Genomic DNA, 20,268 nt, shown 5'->3' on the forward strand with positions numbered 1-20,268 from the left:
TCTACACCTCCCACAGCACTAGTTTTACCTCCCACAGCAGAATTAGCCTTAATTGGTCTTGAGCACTTTTCTTTTGGGGAGATTTTGGCAGGCTGGTTGATTTATTTTAGTGTCAGACCTTTTAGTGGATAACACCAATGCTACTGTTGTAATTTAACACAGACACCAGAATCTTCTATCTTTGTTCCAGCAAAAAAACCCTCAAGCACGTATGTCTTCCTAAATGTATGTATGTATAAATACATATGCATGCAGCCACACACACCATATCAACTGCATTAATACAGTCGACAATTTTATTCGTGGCAGGTCAACACCACAGTTTCAATTGTGATAAACAAAGCACAGCGATTCGAATGACTAATGCTTAGTATTAATTAGCTGAAATATTTCCAACCCTTCCAACATTCCCTTAAAAGGGAACCTTAGATTGGGTTTCTCCCTCCTTCACTGAACTTGGTTGTTACTGGCCACCAAGTCCAGATGTCATCTGGAGGAGACTGGTGGAGGGCTCGGTGACAAAAGCCACCTCTCCTTAGGAAACCAGCCCAAATCGACTCTTGCTCTTTCACTTGTGACACAACTTTCAACATGGACTTGCGGGAACTTTCCCAGCAAAGACGCTAGTGGCTGGGATACATTTCTAGCTGCTTACTGGTAGGAAGAACCACGCAGGTAGACACACTTTGGAGAAGGAAATATGAGTTTAGTGTAGGACGCAATGAGGAAGCCTGACATGACAAGAGCGAAGAGATGCTGTACTAATCCTGCAGCTGGAGAACCTGAGGTCTTTAGAGGTGCTAATAACTAAATGAAGCAAGCTACAGCTACCGGGAATAAAAGCGCAGTGTAAAAACCACGGGACCCACTTCTGCAGGTAGAAGTCCATACACTCTGTTCTACTGCTGTGTGAATAGCCACATTATGAAAGAAGGAAGTCCGTGTGAAGAAGTGAATACATGGACACTTAAGACTGGTGGGGGCTGAGACCTTGGAGGGCCAATCCTGAAAGAACACTCCAATCCATATTACATTCAGTGGAAACTGTCTGAATAAAACTGGAAAATCAGTTAACTTTCTCAGTGAACTGTCCAAACCTCCTACTAGTATTCCAATTCACCCAAGAGAACAAGTTGGGTTTTTTTTTAACTAATGAATCCTAAAGCATATAGTTAAAATACTGAAATGTAGGAGTCGTCTTTTAAAAGCATTGGGTTTTGTAAATGAAGGGTCATTAACAGTTTAGCAGAACAGCTTTAGCTCTTACTATGCATCACCTTCATAACAGAGGACACAGCCAACAACTTCTGTTATTACTTGCCTAATTTCCAACACGAAAAGGATGCTTGATTCCCAGCTTCTCTGGGAACAAAATGGGTAGGAGACTCTCATCCTTAGCCTTTATGATCCTGTTAAATTATTCTCCTCTCTTAAGGCATGAAGCGATTTCTTTAAAAAAAAAAAAACATAGACATTGGGAAGCTCCGCTGCTGAACAGACACAAAAATGTATTTCTGTGAAAAAAATACTCACACGTGCAAGTGTCGTATCTTCGTTTCCATTTACTTGTTCTCTTTTTCCTGAGATCTAACATACACTTCTTTTTTCTACTCTAAAGACTTTCAATGGGAACCACAAGATAATTATCTAATGTCTTGGCTGATACTGTACTAAAGAAATTATGTCCACTTGAGCTTCTTTAACAGACTGACTAAGAAAGGATACTAAAATTGGCAGCAACAGATCAGGCGGCAACATAGTACATTTTCCTTACAATAACTATTCTCCTCAGGCATAAGGACATCCTTGAGTCTAGTTCTCTAAAATAAAGAATTACAAAAGTATGTGACTATAGAGTATTATTTGTGGGTTTAGAAAAAATGGCAGATTTTTTCTGCACATGAAGCACTCAACTCAGATTATAATGTATCTCCATAAAGCCCTATTTATTCTCCTGTTAACAGTGATCTCAGTTTGAGATTAAATAAAATCCAAACACTTTTTCTACATTTGTTTCTGATTAATTTGTAGTTTCTTTAAACTATTTCCAAAAGACACAAAAATAAAAATAACAGTAGTCTCTATTACTAGAATCTAAGAAGGAACCTTGCATAGCAAAATTGCAAAGAATTTGCTTCCGTTTTCACACTTCCCTAGCTTGAAGAGCAAGATCAACAGATGGTAAAGGCATCACCTTGGGGGAAATGCACCATTCCTCAGATATGTATTTGTATAACCCTGGTCATTTAACACGCATATTTACTTAGAGGTGTGTATGATCTCACATATCCCACTTTGTATTTGGTGTATCTTACTCTATTGGTTGGAAATAAATTATTTTATTCTCCTTCCACTTCAACACTGCCAATAGGTCACAACGATATTCATATTTTATAAAGACCCTTGATGTTAGAAGAGGCAAAGGGAGAACTGTCTTGCCAAAACATCCCCATGTACTTCCCTACACACCTCTGCCTAAACACAGTCCAGTAAGTTAAATATAACACACTATGCCTTGCCTTATTGCCCAAGTAAAGAGAACAAATGCCACCTTCCGTGTCACACATGAACCACCTACTTTCTTCTCCATTATACTAATGAAAAGAGCTCTGCCACTGAGCTTTCCATGACCATAATTCTTTACTGTTTACACCGTTACAACTACCCAGAAACCCTCACCGGTCAACATTTTCATGACACATCTAGACTATAGCATTAAAATGACCTACAAATATACCTCCTTTCCAACTTAAATATTAAATTTAAATCAGCTTTAGCTTTAAATTTTAGTGGCTTCCAATGTCTGTCATGTATAAATACACGTAAGTGAGGCCACTCTTGACACATTTGGATAACAATAATGACAACAGAGCTCACAAACATCGATATCAGCCTGCCTGAGCTCAATATTTTTACCTCTGTCAAAATTATAAATGCATTTGCTTTTTTTGCGTTTCCCTCTGAAAATCTTGGAGATTTAAAGGCAGACGCCACAAGCAACAATGTTGACACTGCAGTTAAGCAATGTATTTTCAATTTCAGGATCGCAAAGTACTCTAAAGGAGGCATGTTTGCATATGGAGCCCCAATGCTTCCAAGAAAAACAGATAAGTTATCTGCTGCAGAGAAGAGCAAAATGAGACAAAACTACTAAGATTATTAGCTCAAAGACACTCAAAGCAAAAATGCCAGACTGAGGAACACAAAATACTCTGATAAAACGTGAAACTTCCCAAGCACTTCTCCTGAAATGAGGGGATTACTCAAGAGGTTTCAAACAACTGCACACACGCACAGACACTTTGAAGCAGGTCTGCAACACAAAACCAGCAATTCCTACTCGCAGGACAGCTATTATTCCGTTTGGAGCCTGCCCTTACACTTAAACTGACAAAGGAAGAAATGACATCACTTAACTTTTTTTCCTGCAGTCACAAGTTGGCCACACCTGAAAGTTGTAGCTACTTGAACTCAGAAACGTTTTTCTTCAGTCACCCCAGAAACTAATATAGAAACTCTGGCGATTTGTTCTCCTGTTTTCAGTAGAAAATTTACATATGAATTACACACCAAATTCCTTTGGTCTGATAAACTGTTCTGGACTCTCATGAAGAAAATACTGCTTCTTCATTATCATCCTCCTCTTGCTATTCTTTGCTGTCTTTACAAAAAAACTGTACATCTAAAACCAGCAAGCATAGTGGTAAGTCCATCTCTTGCCTCGAGTCTAGGCATAGAAACAGAGGTTTGGAAATATATCCTTACATTTCAATGGCTTTTAGATGCCCAGATTTTCTGCCAGACAGGCCTGCTTGTTAGTCACTGCCTTGTGTGTAAGTATGAACGCAGCGATTTGTACCAGTCAAGAAATCATCTGATGCAATTTGGCTGATTCTCAAAGACATAAAGAACTGCATGTAATAGCCTACATAAATGACTGATGTTCAGGACCTGACTACAGCACCCAAATACCGAATTATTTCCTATTACTTTTCATATTCATTAATCACTATTAGATAAAGAACAAACGAACATACACAGAGGCTAGAAACAGCACAAGAGTCACTCAGGTGTTTCCCATGACAGAACACAATTCAAACATTGTTTTTGCACTCGAGAACACAAATGCAAACATTTCATAATCACACTACGTATGGGAAATCAAAACAATCCTTACCTTTTTCAAAATGGCTTTTTTAGTAAAAAGTCAGGCTATGCCAGTACAAGGTGGCAGGAACCATGCCATCCTCCTTCAGCAGACTTTTCCAAATGCCCCTGTGTTCAACTAAGTCTAACTCCGCTCTGTTTTGTTTCCCCAGGAGGACCCATTCAGCACCATGTGCTCCTTTTCAGCTGTCAATAAACAGAAGCGGTGAATTCCCCGGCGCTTCACAAAGCTAGTTAGGCATAGCCATTCATTTCTTCAGGAAAACAGGGCATTGATTTCAGCAAATTCCCAGGGAGCAGCTACAACAAAGGGATCAAAGACCCACCTCCTTTCCTGCCTGGCTTTGGCCAGCCAGGCCGAGAGAAGCAGCGACAGGTTTCCCAAAGAGCGGGCTCGAGCCCCACCGACCACCGCGTGCTCCATTCACGCCCGTCGCCTTCCTACGTTCCCGGGACAGCCCCCGGCGCTAACCGTGACAAACCCCTACATTCAGGCAGCATAATATACTGCACGCTAGTTCATCCAAGGATAAAAAGAAAAACAAGCTCCAAGGGAAGTCCGTTGCTTCCCTGACCGGCCGAGCCTCAGTAGCTGCCAGACATTTTGCAAACTTCTCTTTTTTTTCCTTAGCTTCTCCATCTAAAACAGAGAAACACTTGCTACCTCAAATTCATCGTGCCAAAACTTCACTGGGACGTTGGCTTTTTCAGTTTATTTCCACAGGCTTGAAGACTTAGGTGCTCGAGTTTGAGGTCTAGCTGCAGCAGCCCTTGTATTGTGCAGCCATGACATTTTCTTTGTGCAATTTGCCCCAGACTGCAGCATTTTTTTCCTAGGAATCTAAGGGGTTTTGTTCTGGTTTGGTTAGATTTTTTTTTTTTTAATTATACATCTAATCTTCATTAATGTGACCTGGAACAGGATTTTTAATCCTAGAATTTGACTTTGTATTGAACGAAACATTAGTGAAAGACGATGCTGTGGTCAGGCTTAGGTTAGGCTACATGTCTACCACTAAACAGTAAGAGCCAGAGACTGTTCCCTGGTGCTGAGACCACCTGGCATCAGCTCCATGTGTCTAAACGCTCCTCACCTCCTTCCCTTTTCCCCCACAAACACTTTGGTTACATCCAAATTCCTTACCTGGAACAGAGCCTGGTAGATGTTATCCCCAAAACACACCTTGGTGTTGCTTGTTAGCATAGGCCAGTACTAAGCTCATGGGCTGGCTCTGTACTATTTGTTTATATAAAAATAGTCATAAAGATCTAGAGTCACTTCACATCTGCACAGATTTGCCATGTTATTCTTTAGCATCCTCCTGTGCACTGACATTTTTCCAAGGCACTACGTGGTTGTCATGAACCCCACATGCATGTGTACTCCCAGCAGCTGGAACCTGGAAAGTGCCCTCAGCACTGGTACTGCCTCAAGGCTATTCACATGTCTTCAAGTGAGAAGACAAACGTCTGTCCCTCTAGCATGACCGAGTATCACAGGACCTGCCACAGCAGAAGCGGTACAATACTGAGAAGACTAGGGACAGGTGGTAGGGATGACTGATCATTGCACATAAGATAGCTGAGGACACAAGGAAATACAGAACTGCAGAATTATCCTAAGTTGCAAGAGACTTGTGGAGATCAACTAGCCCAGCCTCTTGCTGAAAGTAGGCCCTTAGATTAGCGTTACCCAGGGCCCTGTCAAGCCATATGTCGAATATTTCCAGTGTGGGAAATTCCATCACTTCCCTAGGCAGCCTATTCCAATGTCTAATCAATCCCAGAGTGAAAATGCCCCTTACATCCAGAAGCATCTCCCCTGAAGCAACTTGTGGCCATCGCCTCTTGTCCTGCCACGGTGCATGCTTGGGGAAAGAGTGCTTCCACCGCCTTCTCCATAACCACCATTTTTGTACTGGAAGACCATAACTAGTTCCCCTTGAGCCTTCTCTTCTCCAGGCTGAACACACCCAACTCCTTCAACCTCTACGCAGGTGCCAACTTCTCTAACCCACTGATCATTAGGAAAAGCATGAGAGAGGTGCTGACGCTGAGCTGAAGAGAGAAAAATGAAACTGCCAGGGCATAAATTAGCTAAAACAGTCAAACCAGCTTAAACATCCGAGTAGAGTTGAGCAGTCTTAAGTGATTTTGACCAGGACCACTGTGCAGTCACCCTGCCCTCTCTCCTTTCTTTAACATTTCACTCCTGACAGTGGTTTTGCCTGTTGTATACAATACAGTCAGGCATATGACATTCCTCATTTTAGAGTTCTCCGTGTATCTAAATGGCACTTAAGCATGCCCCAAAATTGCCAGTTAGCAGATAAAGCTCAAAAAATGCACTTTCACAAATAACTTCATCTTGAAGTACAGATATCGCTGCTATCTGCCAGTAAGCCACTGATGTTTTTATACTTATTAACTGATTACAGTTATTGAACAAAAAAAAAAAGTGTTTTCTTTGTTCCTCTGAGGAAGCATTGGAGACTGATAAAATGGGTTTCTGAAATTCCCCTCTCTTACACTGCACAGTGTGCAGCTGGGCAGCCCCTGGAGGCAATGATAAAAGATGGCAGCTGAGGCACTGGAGGGACTCCAAAAGAAAGCACGTAGATCAGATCAATAGGCATAGAAGATGTGCTTAATGCTGCAGATAGCTTAGGCAGGAGTGAGAGAGTGCGAGTATCGGGGAGACCTGAGCAGTACTTTTTTGTGGTAGTTATGACACCAAAGTGTAACGATATGCCACGTACTTATTCTTTGCTGTTGAAAAAGAAAGATGGATAATAGCGATGAGGCGTGAGACTTGGATGTGACTTGGATAATGATGCCTTGGAAACACAGGATTTAAATTCAGAAAGTGATTAAAAAACCCCAAGCACATCACTCAGTAGTAATCTGGGATGGTATTTGTGCCAAAGATAGATAAAAATTTTAGATAGGATTGTAATTTTAAGTCTCAATGAGCCAGTCTGTTCTTATACATGGGCCAGATTTTTACAATTTTACTCATATTAAGTCATGCTTTACTCCCAAGAATAATCCCGTTGATTATAATGGTAATATTGTTCCACAGATGTCTCAGAAGAAACGCAAATGTAAAAGCGGACTTTATACTTAAGATAAAAGACATCAATCATGAGCACATCTGGGAATCTGATAAAAACATATGGTACAAAAAAAAAAATCACTGTGGGATGATGGAAATGTACTTACATAGCAGGTCTGTGGACATGTTTACAGATCAGGCAAAGGAAACCTACATAAAATAAATGAAAAAAGAATGATCAGTTTTCTGAACTAGCACTATTCACGTTTAAACCTCATGCTAGTTATCATACGCGTAGTTTTTTAGTTCTTTAGGAAATGAGGAGAACATATCTAGGGAAATCTAACAAGGAAGAATTTCAATTTGTAGAGGAAAAGAGTAAATCCCTCTATTTTTTACTCCTTAATAAACGATTCCATTTCATTTCACAAACAATGTGAACTGACAATATAAATGTAACGCATTTTAATTAAGAGCAGTTCACTGTATCCCACATCTTCATTAACATTTATTATTAAAACAGAATTTTCAGGTGCCATGTACTTTACCCCATTGCATGCCATTCTGTGTTTAAGCCTGCTATTTCTGGTATTCATCTTAAGAGTCCTCACCCTTGCAAAGTCAAAGGGAATATTAACTAGATATAGGGCAAGACATTTTATTTGCTCTCTTGAAAGACTTCTGGAAACTTCTAGCTTTCTGCTGAACTCTGTTGATCTTGCTCCCTTCCCATTCATCTGCTATTTTTTGACTGAAATTTTACTAAAACTCATAGGAGCAGAGTCTGAGTTTTCTGTGGCTGTCTGAGCAGTCTCCGACACAGTGGGATCCCAACGTGTGGATAAGACTACTTGGAGCAACAGAAATAATAAGACATGTAATAATAAGGGGGCATGCAAATAACAGTACGAATCACATCAGCTTATGCCATTTTGTTGTGTCCTGTACAAATCTTGAAAATTTCAGGCAGCGTTTGAAGGTGTATGTATATGATTTAGGGTGAAAACTTGACTCTGATGAAGACAACAGTATTTTGTTGCTGACTGAAATGGGTCAAAGGAAACATCTTCATTTTTAAAAATACAATGATCGTTAGTAAGATACTTCCAAGTTATTTGGAGCTGGTTGGGAGAACTGAGGGAAGAGGAGTATGGAAGAAGGCAATAAAGATTACAGGAAAAATGGATGGCAAAGAATAATGAAAACTGAGGACGAAACAGACTCAAGGAGAGTAAAAAAGTGGTTAAGATAAGCTGAATGCAGAGCACATTGAGGAAGAGAGGAGTCAGTAGCCTGCTGATGATAATTTGCCAAGGAAGAAGCTGACTCTGTCAGGTTGTCCATAAGCAGAGGAGGAAGCCGGGATCCAGCTATCTGCTGAAATCTACGCACACACCGTAGTGCCATTTTCAAGTTTGAGAAGGCTGAGATAACACTTCTGGTGATCCACTGCAAGCACCTAAGTTGCCACCTTAGCTTGAGGACATGCCGTTTGTCCCTGCATACACAAGTAACCATGCTGAGCATTCCCCCCAGCATTTACTTAACAATGATGTACATACAGCTCATCATTACTGGGCAACATAACAAGTATGCCAGTTACATTAGCAAGTTAACAACTGATAAACTTACATATCCTCATTTAAGCGCTCAATCCCAAGACCAAGACACACAAAGTTAGTAAATCAGACTTGCTATCTCATCTGCCTCATCACAACATAATCAACCCCCCAAGGATTTAAATTGTCAATCCTAGCATAAAAGGCAATATGTAGAAGAAATATATTTTATAGATGCTCTGTACTCTGGAATTTGGAAGAGTTCTGATGTTGACATATAGAGAGCTGCCTGGTCTTTCCTTCCCACATGCTTAACATGTCTTTCAAGCCTATGCTGCCTTCACCAAACAGAAGACAAGTACAATCTTTGCATTTTAAAGGGTGATTTGCAGTGGTGGGTGGTGAGGGGTAGTTGCCAGGTATACTGTAGTCTTTATTGCAGAAATTTCGTATTTTCAACACAAAACCAAAAAGATTCCTCCCACCTTTGGGCTGCACACACTCCCTAACATCAGTGGGACAAAACTGACAGGGAGAAGTTCATCAGAGACCTTCAGCAGGGAAGACACTACAAGGAAAGATGCTTCCATTGCCCATGCACAAGCATCCTGTGTCTTTTGTGGTGTGCCCTACGACATCTGAAGCACCCATATGAGGCTGATAGCTATAATATTGGTTACACAGGAAAAAAAGAGTCCCTCCTGGACCAGGAGCTAGAATCCAGGCAGGGCTACCCAGGGCATCTCAGGCAGCACTAGATGCTTATGTTTCAGCAAATTAATCAAGTCCTACAGTATTGCAGTTTGTCTGTTTTTACAAGAAGCCAGGCAGAGAACAGGCAGGCTGCTGGTCCATCACTTCTGTCTGAGATCAAGGGGACTGCAGATGAGGCACGAAACACAAGTGCCAGCACATCAACTTCTCTTCTGTAACCTCTGTCCTCTGCCAAAACAGCTGCCTCCAGTGAACACACAGCTTATAAACTGGCTTTTGTCTCTGACTGGGACTGCGTGTACATGTGAGAGAGAAGCAGTAAAGGGGCCTGCATGCTAAAAGGACATCAGCAAGTCCTCTTTCCAGGTGAAAACAGCCATGCTGAGAGCAGGCTTCCTAAGCAGCAAGTGTCCTGGCCTGATTTCCATCAGCCAGAAAACACTTTCTGCAAAAAAACTACTCTGCAGTTTGACTCCATTCTGGCTGAGAGTGAGGCACTTGTCTATGGTGTTAATTTCTAAGAATTTAGGCCTTGCAGAGGGAACATTGAACTTTAATGGCATCCATATGTGACTGTACATACGCCAACCTTTGTCATCCCCAGAAACAGCAGGCTACATGTTGTCACTGTCAGAGCAGTGCCATCAACTAATAAAGATTTCATCCCCCCACTGAATTACTAGGCAAAATGATTTAATTTTGCTGGCATTCAATCTGCAGGGCAATTACCTGGTAAACCACCACAACACAACAAGCTCTTCCCTTCCATATGGTTTGAGTCAGTAGTATACCTTCATCCTCCCACATCTGGTCCACAGCAGTCTCCTGTCATGAGAAAGGCCAGCCTCAGTCCATCCTCTCCCCGTCCCCCACACATCTGCCATCTACCATGTTCCAGTGACACTGTGGTCCATGAACACCCCAATTAAGGTTTGGTTGAATTGTTCTGTGGTGTCACTTTGGTGGTAGAGGAGGGGGCATGGAGAAGATGGAGCACATACACTAGCCAGGACAGAAGACCATACCTCGACACGGAGACTGTGACAGGTCAGAATGACATCGGAGGCACTCAGATGAAGAGTAGCACGGTCCAGAGCAACACAAACACCTATGAGACACCTCCGCTGCAATCAAAAGGCTAATCTGCTGCTGGCGTGGGGGCAGCTATCGGAAGCATGAAGAGGTTCTCCATTCACTCCTTACTCAGAAGCAGCTACAAAAACCACAGCAGGAAAGTGCTATTGCACAGGTTGGCTCTTCCCTCCCATCCCTTCCTTTTGCCCATACTGACAGGGCTTCTCCGGCTGTCTGGGGCCAGGAAGGAATTGGTCTGTGACACTGCCATCTACCTGCTGCCCCTCACGGTATCAAAGGCGTTTACCAGTACAGGCAGGTCACCTTGTACAGAGCTCTACCCCTAACAGTCCTCCTAGGACGTGGTCAAAGGTACAAGACCCTGATGCAAAAGATTTGCCCCAGAGAATGAGGGCAGTAGGAAGAGGATAACCAAAAATCACCAAAGCATTTTTCTCCACAGGCCATCAAATGCTGGGAAACTTTATCTTTTTTTCCCCTGTACAGTCCTCTGATGAAGGAGCATGAGCAGCAGCAACCCCGTAGTGCCCAAGTCCAGCCCTTGGGGAGGACACAGAGACTACAGACGAAGAGGGAACACCTCCGTGAGGGCATCCCAGTCACTGCAACACAAACCACTTGCAGAACAACAGAGCAGCAGCTGCACCAACACAAAGAACCGCTCCTCTTCTAGCAGTCAGTCAGGACATTATCTCTGACAGGGTGAGGATAAGCACAGCAAGGTGCATTTGCAGAGGCAAGGGAGTGTAAGCAGAACTACAAGTTCCTTTATAAGCTATGCCAGCTCTTCCCCAGTTACCCTCAGCATGGACCCAGAACTGCCTGTCATCCTAACTGCAGAAAACCACCACCGTAATTCCCTCTCCTGCTTCAATGTCAGCCCTCTGGTGCATGAGGGCACCTCTTGCGCAGTGTATTGCCCCCAACCAAGGGGGCTCCGACACATGCAGAGTCATGGCAGCCACTTATGCTGTGCCAACCAGGCACAGTACCTGGTGGTTTCTGGCCACATCAGTCATTTGTCAACCTAAACTCAGGTGGTTGGCCAGTGGCCATGCTGGCCTCAGTTTAACAGTCCCATTGGCCAATCTTCTGTGGTTTTACTCCTTGTAAACCACATTGACATTCACCTTTATATGAAGTGTTGCAGATATATTGGCCAAATTTGCTGTGCTGCCCACACAGCCAAAAGACGTTGTTTGTGGTTGCTCTTCAATACTGTCCTTTCTCGTCAATGAATGGGCAGAAGAGGAGGAGGAGCAGAGTGGGGGATGTTTCCCATACATGAAAATTGCAGCCCTGAAAATTTGAGGCAATGCCTTATGAGGTTCTTACAGGCTTTCAGGTATCAAGAAATTAGCTTATGCATTTAGGTTGAATGGGACTTGATGAGTTAAGTATAATAGATGGTTAACAGTCTACAGATAGCAAAACAGTGATTACAGGCACACTGGATGATGAAAAGTTCAATGCTTTGTGGTGGTGAAAAGTGGTTATGCGCTGGTTAGAGGAAGTGAGGATGGGTTCTGCACTGCCTATTGAGGAGAAGAATATGTTGCAGAGTACATTTATGTAGGAGCCAGGATTTTAGGGTTTGGGTTTTTTTTTAGTTGTTCCACTATTGCCACAAATTTAAAGACTATGCATTTTGTGTTTCAGAAGTGACTGTAGTGGGCACAGTGTGGGCATATGTGACTTGGGATGGGTATGCATTATGGTGGTGGGATTGCCCTGGGACATCCAGGGTCCACAGTAGGAAAGGCAATGCCTGTTACCCCTTCTGTTCTGAAGCAGAGGACGCGGGAGTAATGAAATCAGACAGCCAGTTTCCAGGTACGGTCCATGAGGAGGACCTACATGAGGACCACGGTCGCTGCCACACCGTGACTCCCACAAGGAAGGTGACTCCCACAAGGAAATGCACAGCAAGGGAAACCAGCCCACACAGGACCTCTGGGGCTGTTCATGATGCACGAGACATCCATAAAGGCTGCCAACGACGGCCTTGATAACTACCTTGCTTACCAGTGGTTCACATTGAGAGGCAGCAAGAGGGGCAGCAAAGGCTCCACTTTCTACCCCTCCTGTGCCTGGAAAATACTATGATGACACCCGGCTAAAGTTTCTGAATGCAGTTCTCACCCAAAGTCCTGTATCCACTGCAGGTCACTGCAGATTTCTAGGAGGATGACAGTTTTACCAACCAGCGCTTGCTTCACTGGCCCTGAAGCTCATCTTCACCAGAGACGACAAACTCCACAGCAAGGGAGGCCAGGAAACTGCTCCGTGAGGGACCTTTGCAATGTCTGCAATGTAAGACTACAACTAGCTGTTCAAGATAGCTGTCCTGCATGTAATGCCACAGCATTCTCACATGGGTTCATGTGACAGAGCTCTTCCGCTGACCTGACTCTCTTCCAGAAGAGGTACATCTACCTTCCCTGGCATCATGCCCCAGAAAGCCAGAGGAAAAGCAGGCACTGATGTGGGAAGAGACGTAAGTGGCAGCAACAGGAAAAGCTTTCATACTGCCATACTGACACTGTGGGTGATACGCTTATGGTTGCATCATGATGCCATCCGTAGATGACAAGAGAACATGCTGTCTGCAAAAGAGACCTAGGCCATGCAGAGACAAAGACCTGGATTATAGCTTTTGAATTATGAATCCACTGTGAGCGGAAACATGGCTGTTCTCAACCAGTTAGCATCTGCCCCCCCACAAGCCCTCAGAGGTTATTACAGAATCCCTTACATTGCTTTCCGCACAAAAACAATGTCAAAAACCAATGACAATTGTCAGCACAGGCATACTCTTTCTAATGATCTGACATTATACAGCTCAAAAATGCACCTCAGTTTCATGCTGCATGCCACAAGAGATGCATTAGTTAACCTGTCCCCGGAAGACTCTTCTCCTGATGCTGTGAAGTCATCTCTCCACCTCAGTCGTGCAGCTGAAAAGGGGAAGCTGCTATACTTCAGATACTCCAAAGAACATCCAGGACAAACCGTTTATATAGTCACAACAGCCCCATGTAGATGACATTGTTATCTAAGTACCTTTTATCACATCTTAACTGTAAGTAAAGCATTTTTTCAAGACATCTATGGTAAGTAATACGGTAGCAGATGTCTTTAAAATACACAAGCAAAGAGATGTGACAGGAAAACCACACTTAACCTACTTACACTGAGGTTATATCAGGAAGGACTCTCTTCCCCCATTACAGAAATCTGTGACCGGGGTTTTACTTTCAGCATACCTTATGCCTCAGGTTGCATCCATCAGAAGAAAACATACCTTCAGGAGACAATGCATCTATTACACAGCATTAGCATTCCACTGGTGTCCCTGCTTGTTCTCTTTTGGCTACTGCTAGTGCTCATGCTGGGCTAACTGCATTTCTGCTGACATAGTTTCTCTTCTCCCTAATTCATGAACAGGAGGGAAAATCATAATGATATAGAAATGATTTAAGTATTAACAGAGTACTAACAGGGAAAAATTAATATGCAGGGCAAAAAATCTCCATTCAGAGAAAACTATGTAGATTTTCTGAAGGTTGTGTTAGTCCCACATGTGTATCCCCAATCAGGATTTGGTATATGCTAAGTACAACTCAAACATGTCCAACAGTGAAATTACGTGCATTTTGTATCTACCACATGTAGAGTTCCTCACTGGAGAAAACATGAAATTATAAATCACTTTATAATTTATCATATAAAATAGCATGTACTTGTACTTTTACAAAATTACATAATTTTTTTTTTCAAATCATTGAATTATTTTATAAAACAGAATAACTCTTTTGCCATCATAATGTTTTTCTTTATGTACAGGATTCCGCATCTTTCCCTTGATTAAGCAAAGAACTTGAGCAGTACAACATACAAATACTTGTATCCCTGATCCAGAAATCTGGCAGAAGTTCTTCAAATGTAAGTCTTATTTGTGAATGTAAAAAATAATGAAAACCCAAAGTTATACATGGAACATCTCTCTCTCCTACAAAGGACTATGCAGATGTAAAAGAACGGTGCACAAAATCATAAGGCATACTGTGGGCAGATAAAAGTCATGCACTCAAGGATATGTTTTCTCTAAAGTGTTTACTAAGAATATTTTGCATATCTTCACGATAATTGTTTTAAAGTGAGTATGCACACACACACAAATACTATACAAATATATAAACTAGTCTTGCTGCTGAAGGAAACTTTGTGACTATATACACATCTCTACAGATTAAATGCCTTGTAAGCAAGCAATCAAGAGCACTGTCAGTTTCCAGTGACTTCAAGAGGTCAGGCAATAAGACATCCTATTGACTTTGATAGTTTTTGGATCAGTTGACTATTATTTTGCCAAAGCTATATTGAGTGTTACATTTGGATACATAAAAAAGTCCTGCCTTTCCATTCCCTGCACCAACCGATCAATATTCTAACCTGCTTACAATCACCTCAACATGTAGCATCATCAAATATGGTCCACACATGCACCGAATCTATCCAAGTCTATTTTCAGTTTAAAGCAAAAAAATAAATTTCATTAAAAGTAAGTCCATTTTATATTCTGTGTCCTGATACCAGAAACACAAAGACCAATAAATCCCACTCCTTGTTTCTAAGCAAGTTTTTCCTGTTCTGAAATATGGCACTGTCTCTCATCATAATTTTCCTAGCCTTGTATCACTTGATGTTGGTCTATTTTGGTCAGCAAAAGACCTACGGCAGACAATGCATCAAGTCTTTGCCCATCTCCAGTGCCCTAATAACAGAAGAAATACTATTAAATAGTATTTCTAAAAAGCGATAGTAACAAAAGGGAGACAAATCCCTACGGAATGATACCAAATGGCATCTCATGCCAGCCTGCCTTACTGAGGGCTGCTCTTGTTGTTTGGCTTTGCAAAGCACTCAGCATTTTGATTGCAATCCAGCAAAGCATTTCTGCATTTCCCACGTTTTTCCACCACTGACTTGCAGGGAGCTATTTGTACATGTGAAGACAAACCTCCACTTCATATTTTGCTGGGTCAGGGTCAAGGCACCAATCATCTTTCTGGATCCTTGTTTTGTTATGAGAATTGGTTAAAATAAGCTTAAAAAAAAAAAATCTTAAAAGTGTGAGTTTTGAAAAGCCTCCAGACCCAGGAACATTCCTAAAATAATTTGCATTCCACAGCAAAACCATTTCCATTTCAATGAGCCTGTGGAGAGGACTCTGGTCTACTCGCTGAAACTCAGGACTGAACCGGCACAAAACAAACACGGAACCCACTTGTATGAGGTCACGTGAAAAAACACTTTTTCCTGTTCTCCCTCAATACCTTGGCTAAACTCTTTTCATCAGTTCAGGCCTGCATCCCAACACTCATTTCAGAAAGGGCACTGCCACTTCTCTCCGCTGGACAGGCTGGTGGCAGGGAAATTTCCTTCCCCTTCCCTGCATCCTCCTCAGGCAGCCTACCGCAAAGAGTCAACAAGTCTCCCGCGGCTTAAAAAAAGGTTTTACGAAAACTTTGGCTTTAACACTCTCTCCTTTCATAAGCTCACTACAAATAAAACTCATTAGCAGCCGCCAGCTTTCCAAACGTGGTGAGCAAAACCCACAGTGGAGAGACAGAGGGACCGACAAGTTCCCGCACGGTGCAACAGCCGCTCCTGTGACCAGAGAGGGGGATACACATTTAGCCAGTACTTCAGCAACGTCAGTAAATTTCAGGATATCATAAAAACAGATTTGTCGTCTGGAAGCCAACACCTTACCTCACACATCTTGCTTAGATTACAGTAATCTAAAACCTCTCAGCCTCAGATGCTCACAAACTTCACACGTACCTACAGCATCCTCCAGACGCGTCCTACAGCGCTATTACAATAATGTAATGCAGTGTGTAATGTTGCTGCTATATTGTGTAAATATTAACATTCAAATTATTTGGTCAAGTTTCACTTGCAGAGTCTTGCTCTCACTCTTTAGCAGCTTTAAATTTCAAAGCTGTGAAATGGCCATTTCATTCAGAAACTAGTAAAACTGAGGAAGTTTCACCTGAAAAAGAATTTCAGGTCGAGAATATTGGTATTTTTACAGGTATTCTAGATGCAACATATGATCTTAATGGTGATTTCAACAGGTTTAGCAGCTTTGTCTCTTTAGCTGCTTCATAAAAGCTGGATATCTCTATACATAAATTAAGTATCAAAGCATAACTAATGCTCTTCCATAATATGCCCCACTGTTTGTTAACAGCATCTTGGCTACTACAAATGTTTCCTTTCTTCTGTCTCCTCCTAAAGGCCTCAGACTTAGAGAATTGCTTGAGCCATCTGAAGGAAGCAATGATAACACTAATACATCCTCAAAACTCAACCTAAAGCATAAGCACAGAGTTTTCACTACAAACTTAATACTCAGGCTAGAGAGACAACAGTAGCTGATTTGTTTAAACACCACAAGCCTTGTACCGGATAACAGCTGCCTGTCACATCCCTCAATTTCTTTGCTGCAACCTGCACACTCAGATTTTCTGCCAACAGCAGCTGGATTTGCCAATGGCAAACTTGGCAGCAAAACCACCCACGTCCTTTTACTCCCATTCGCAGATGTGGATGGGCTGGAGTGGGATACTGCATGAAAAATGCAACCTACCACTTCACAAGGTACAGATGCAAGGGGCAATTATTAAAGCTAATTTACTGAAACAGAGCCATCATATTAAATCATCAGGGACTAATTTTGTTGGAATTAAACTGTAACTTGAGGAGTGATTTCTTATTGCCTTTTCTTAAAGGGTATGTTAGTTTTAGGGGTTATTATTTTCATAGTAGTGAATGCCTAAGGTGCACAACTCTAAAATATCCAAATCCTCCAAATAATGCATATATGCTCGATTAATGAAAGCTACACACGTTCCCAAATATTACTTAGCTGTTTCCTTAATTTTTCCTTTGATTATGAAGCCATACGATGACTCAAAAAATCCGCAAATTGTGGCTCACAGGTTACTGTTGAATAAATGTAGATATAGATGCAGATTCAACACAATGAATCACCATTCATATTCAGCACAGTAACCTGTTTCTCAGATAAAGGAGAGAGAAAAAGTTGCTCCCCACTGTCAAAGATCAGTTGAACCTCTCGTTCTCTCATACTGACAGCTTGTAACACAGAGTGATAATTAGACTCCTGCCTTTCTGAGGTCTGGACTGGAAGCCTTCTCGGTAATTGTATGGTATACAAACCTTCTTGGGATCCTGTGCCACTTCTTGCACATTACTCAAACAAGAAGCCAAAAAATGTGGCATTACATGCACAGTGTTCGTGCTTGTTTAAAATTTCATCCCGCACAGTAATGTAGTTCTACCCTTTTCTCCAGCAAAACTGAAACTTGAATAAATTAAAGGAGACTGGCTCTTGTCTACACAAGCTTCTTTTCTCAGTGTAGGAGAATGTGAAAGGAATTACGAAACCAGAATAACAAGGCCAATGCTGAAGAGCCCTGTAGAGACTGGTAGAGGAAGAGTTGAGCCACGACCTCCACAGAGTAAAAAAAACCCACTTAAAAATAAGTGACCATTCACGCCCATATCAATACTAAATTAGGAACCTGAAATTTGGTGCACTGTGGATTAATGAATGCAAAGTGCAGGCAGATATAAAATATATCAGGTATTTCAGCAGTTTGGCATTTTTATTACAGTTACTTGTCTGTATACCATTTTTTCAGAGACAGTCTTAGAATCTGTTTAACTTCTCCAAGGGCTCTAGTAACAGAGGCAAAGAACACTATTTCTTCATTTAAAAGTTACCCTGACATAGAAAAGCTTGTTACAGTAATGTAGAAAAAAATCCTGTGATCTCTAACCTTTCATTAGAAGTTCACTAAGAGGTCATTTGTCCTTATTTCTTCACCCAGTTGCATGACCTCTTCAACTCCAACTTTGACATCTGAAACATCCATTCAGTATGGTTCAGTGAGTTAATGAAAAATAACCCCTAATGACTCGGATGTTTGACATTTGCACCCCAAATTACCTGAAGGTCGTTTTAGTAATTTATAAAACCTACATGAAGATATTCCGTCAGATGTTCACATGGGATGTGAGGTCTGCAAGTGGAAGAACTTAGGGTTATCTAAAAGTGTCCGCTATCCAATACTTAGATGGTTTCAGTCAATAAACCACTGAAGTGTATTTTACTTCTTGCACCATGACATTCTAGTCTCCAACATCTACTACAATGTTAATAAAAACCCAACATTTCTAATGAATGGTCACTGATGACTTGCTAACCAGATTCGCATTGGGAGAGTCAGTACAATTCAAGAGTCAGTGCTCTGCTGGGACAAACTGAAGATACAGGTCACACTTTCCACAAAGATGCTGTTTTAAGTTGTCCTGTAAACTCCATTGACTCAACTTTTGAAGAACATCCTTGTCAAAATAAATGAAACTAAAATTACAATTTAATGCAGTTTAAGATTCTGGGACCCAAATATATTATTAGAAGTATGATAGCAATGCTAGCACCTAAGTAGATGCGTGACAATTTTTGCTATCAGGTCAGAATTTAATTTTTAAAATTATAACCTGCCCATGGGTTTTTCTAAATTAGATGATTAATCAAGTAATCAGCGCAAATCACTGACCACAAAGACAATTCAGAGACTGATATAGTCTAAAAAATGAGTGAATTTGACAAGAAAAAAAAGTTAAAGTAATATATCCTGCTAATATTTTTTACAGATCGAAAAAGACACTCACCCTACATTGTCTTCAACTATTTTCTGAACCGTTTTACTGATTTGGGTACAAAATACTTAAAATAACCTTATTTTTATACTCTATTTTCCACTAGTTTAAGAAGCCTATACTCATTTTTGTAATGTCCTATTTTAAAATTATTTTTAAATGTTGATATTTATAATGCTGATAAAAGTCGTATGAAAAACTTAGCAAAAATCTGACATTTTTTTTAAAAGGACTGAGACCCACAACCCCTTCTCAACCGAGTCACTTTGATGACCTCTACCATCCTCTTATACACTCTGTAACTCAGTATTTCATCTTTGCTAGGGGTCCAGAGGTTTGTAAATATTTGCCTGTATGGGTGCTGAGGCCTGCAAAAGACTGAAGTGTTCTGAGACTCAGGCTTCAACGTTGACAAATCACTGATACTGTAAGAACAACTTACAGAAAAAAATCACTGACAGTCTTCTCTTTTCTTGTAGAATAAGATAAAGAGGGAAAACCAATTTACTCTCCCATTTATCCTTGTTTTGTTTTCTTCCTTGTCAATCTCTCTGTTTTGGTCAGGGCAGCCTCTCTTCATTTTATTCAATAAATGCTTGAAAACTAGGATACATTTTTATTAACCAAAAACCTCCACATACCTTAGCAGACTCAGTGAAAAATCTGTATAGCAAATTCATGCATTAGAAAGGGAGATGATTCTATCTATCACTCACACTAAGAATATTTTAGAGAGAAGAAGAGCATGTAAATGTGCACAGGTCAAGTAAAGATGATTTCCAAGCGTGAAAATTATTCTTGTCACTGGCAGCTGTTACGCGAGAAGTAATAAGGTCCAGAAGCCTTGCCAGGCACGACCAGTGATAAGAATATCATTACAATCCACCTGCACCCTCCAAGAGACCCAAAATGCCT

General features: G+C 41.3%; 1 protein-coding gene across 7 annotated transcripts in view; it reads right to left on the minus strand.

The window, feature by feature from the left end:
- Window positions 1-20,268, minus strand: part of PLAGL1 (PLAG1 like zinc finger 1) — a 50,618-nt gene that overhangs the window by 22,577 nt on the left and 7,773 nt on the right. For 5 of the 7 annotated variants that reach the window (XR_012775277.1, XM_075498891.1, XM_075498890.1 and 2 more), the window contains exon 2: window positions 7,390-7,432. The exons of 1 other annotated variant lie outside the window; for it this stretch is intronic. Coding sequence is in view for 5 of the 6 variants with exons in the window: in XM_075498891.1 (XP_075355006.1) it covers window positions 7,390-7,408 (19 nt within the window). In the remaining variant the exon portion in view is untranslated. Of the gene's footprint in view, window positions 1-7,389; window positions 7,433-13,894; window positions 14,023-20,268 lie in introns of all 7 variants that reach the window. One more of the 7 variants, XM_075498892.1, reaches the window with a different exon arrangement.

The sequence above is a fragment of the Mycteria americana genome, chromosome 3 (assembly GCF_035582795.1).
Source record: "Mycteria americana isolate JAX WOST 10 ecotype Jacksonville Zoo and Gardens chromosome 3, USCA_MyAme_1.0, whole genome shotgun sequence".
Lineage (NCBI taxonomy): Eukaryota > Metazoa > Chordata > Aves > Ciconiiformes > Ciconiidae > Mycteria > Mycteria americana.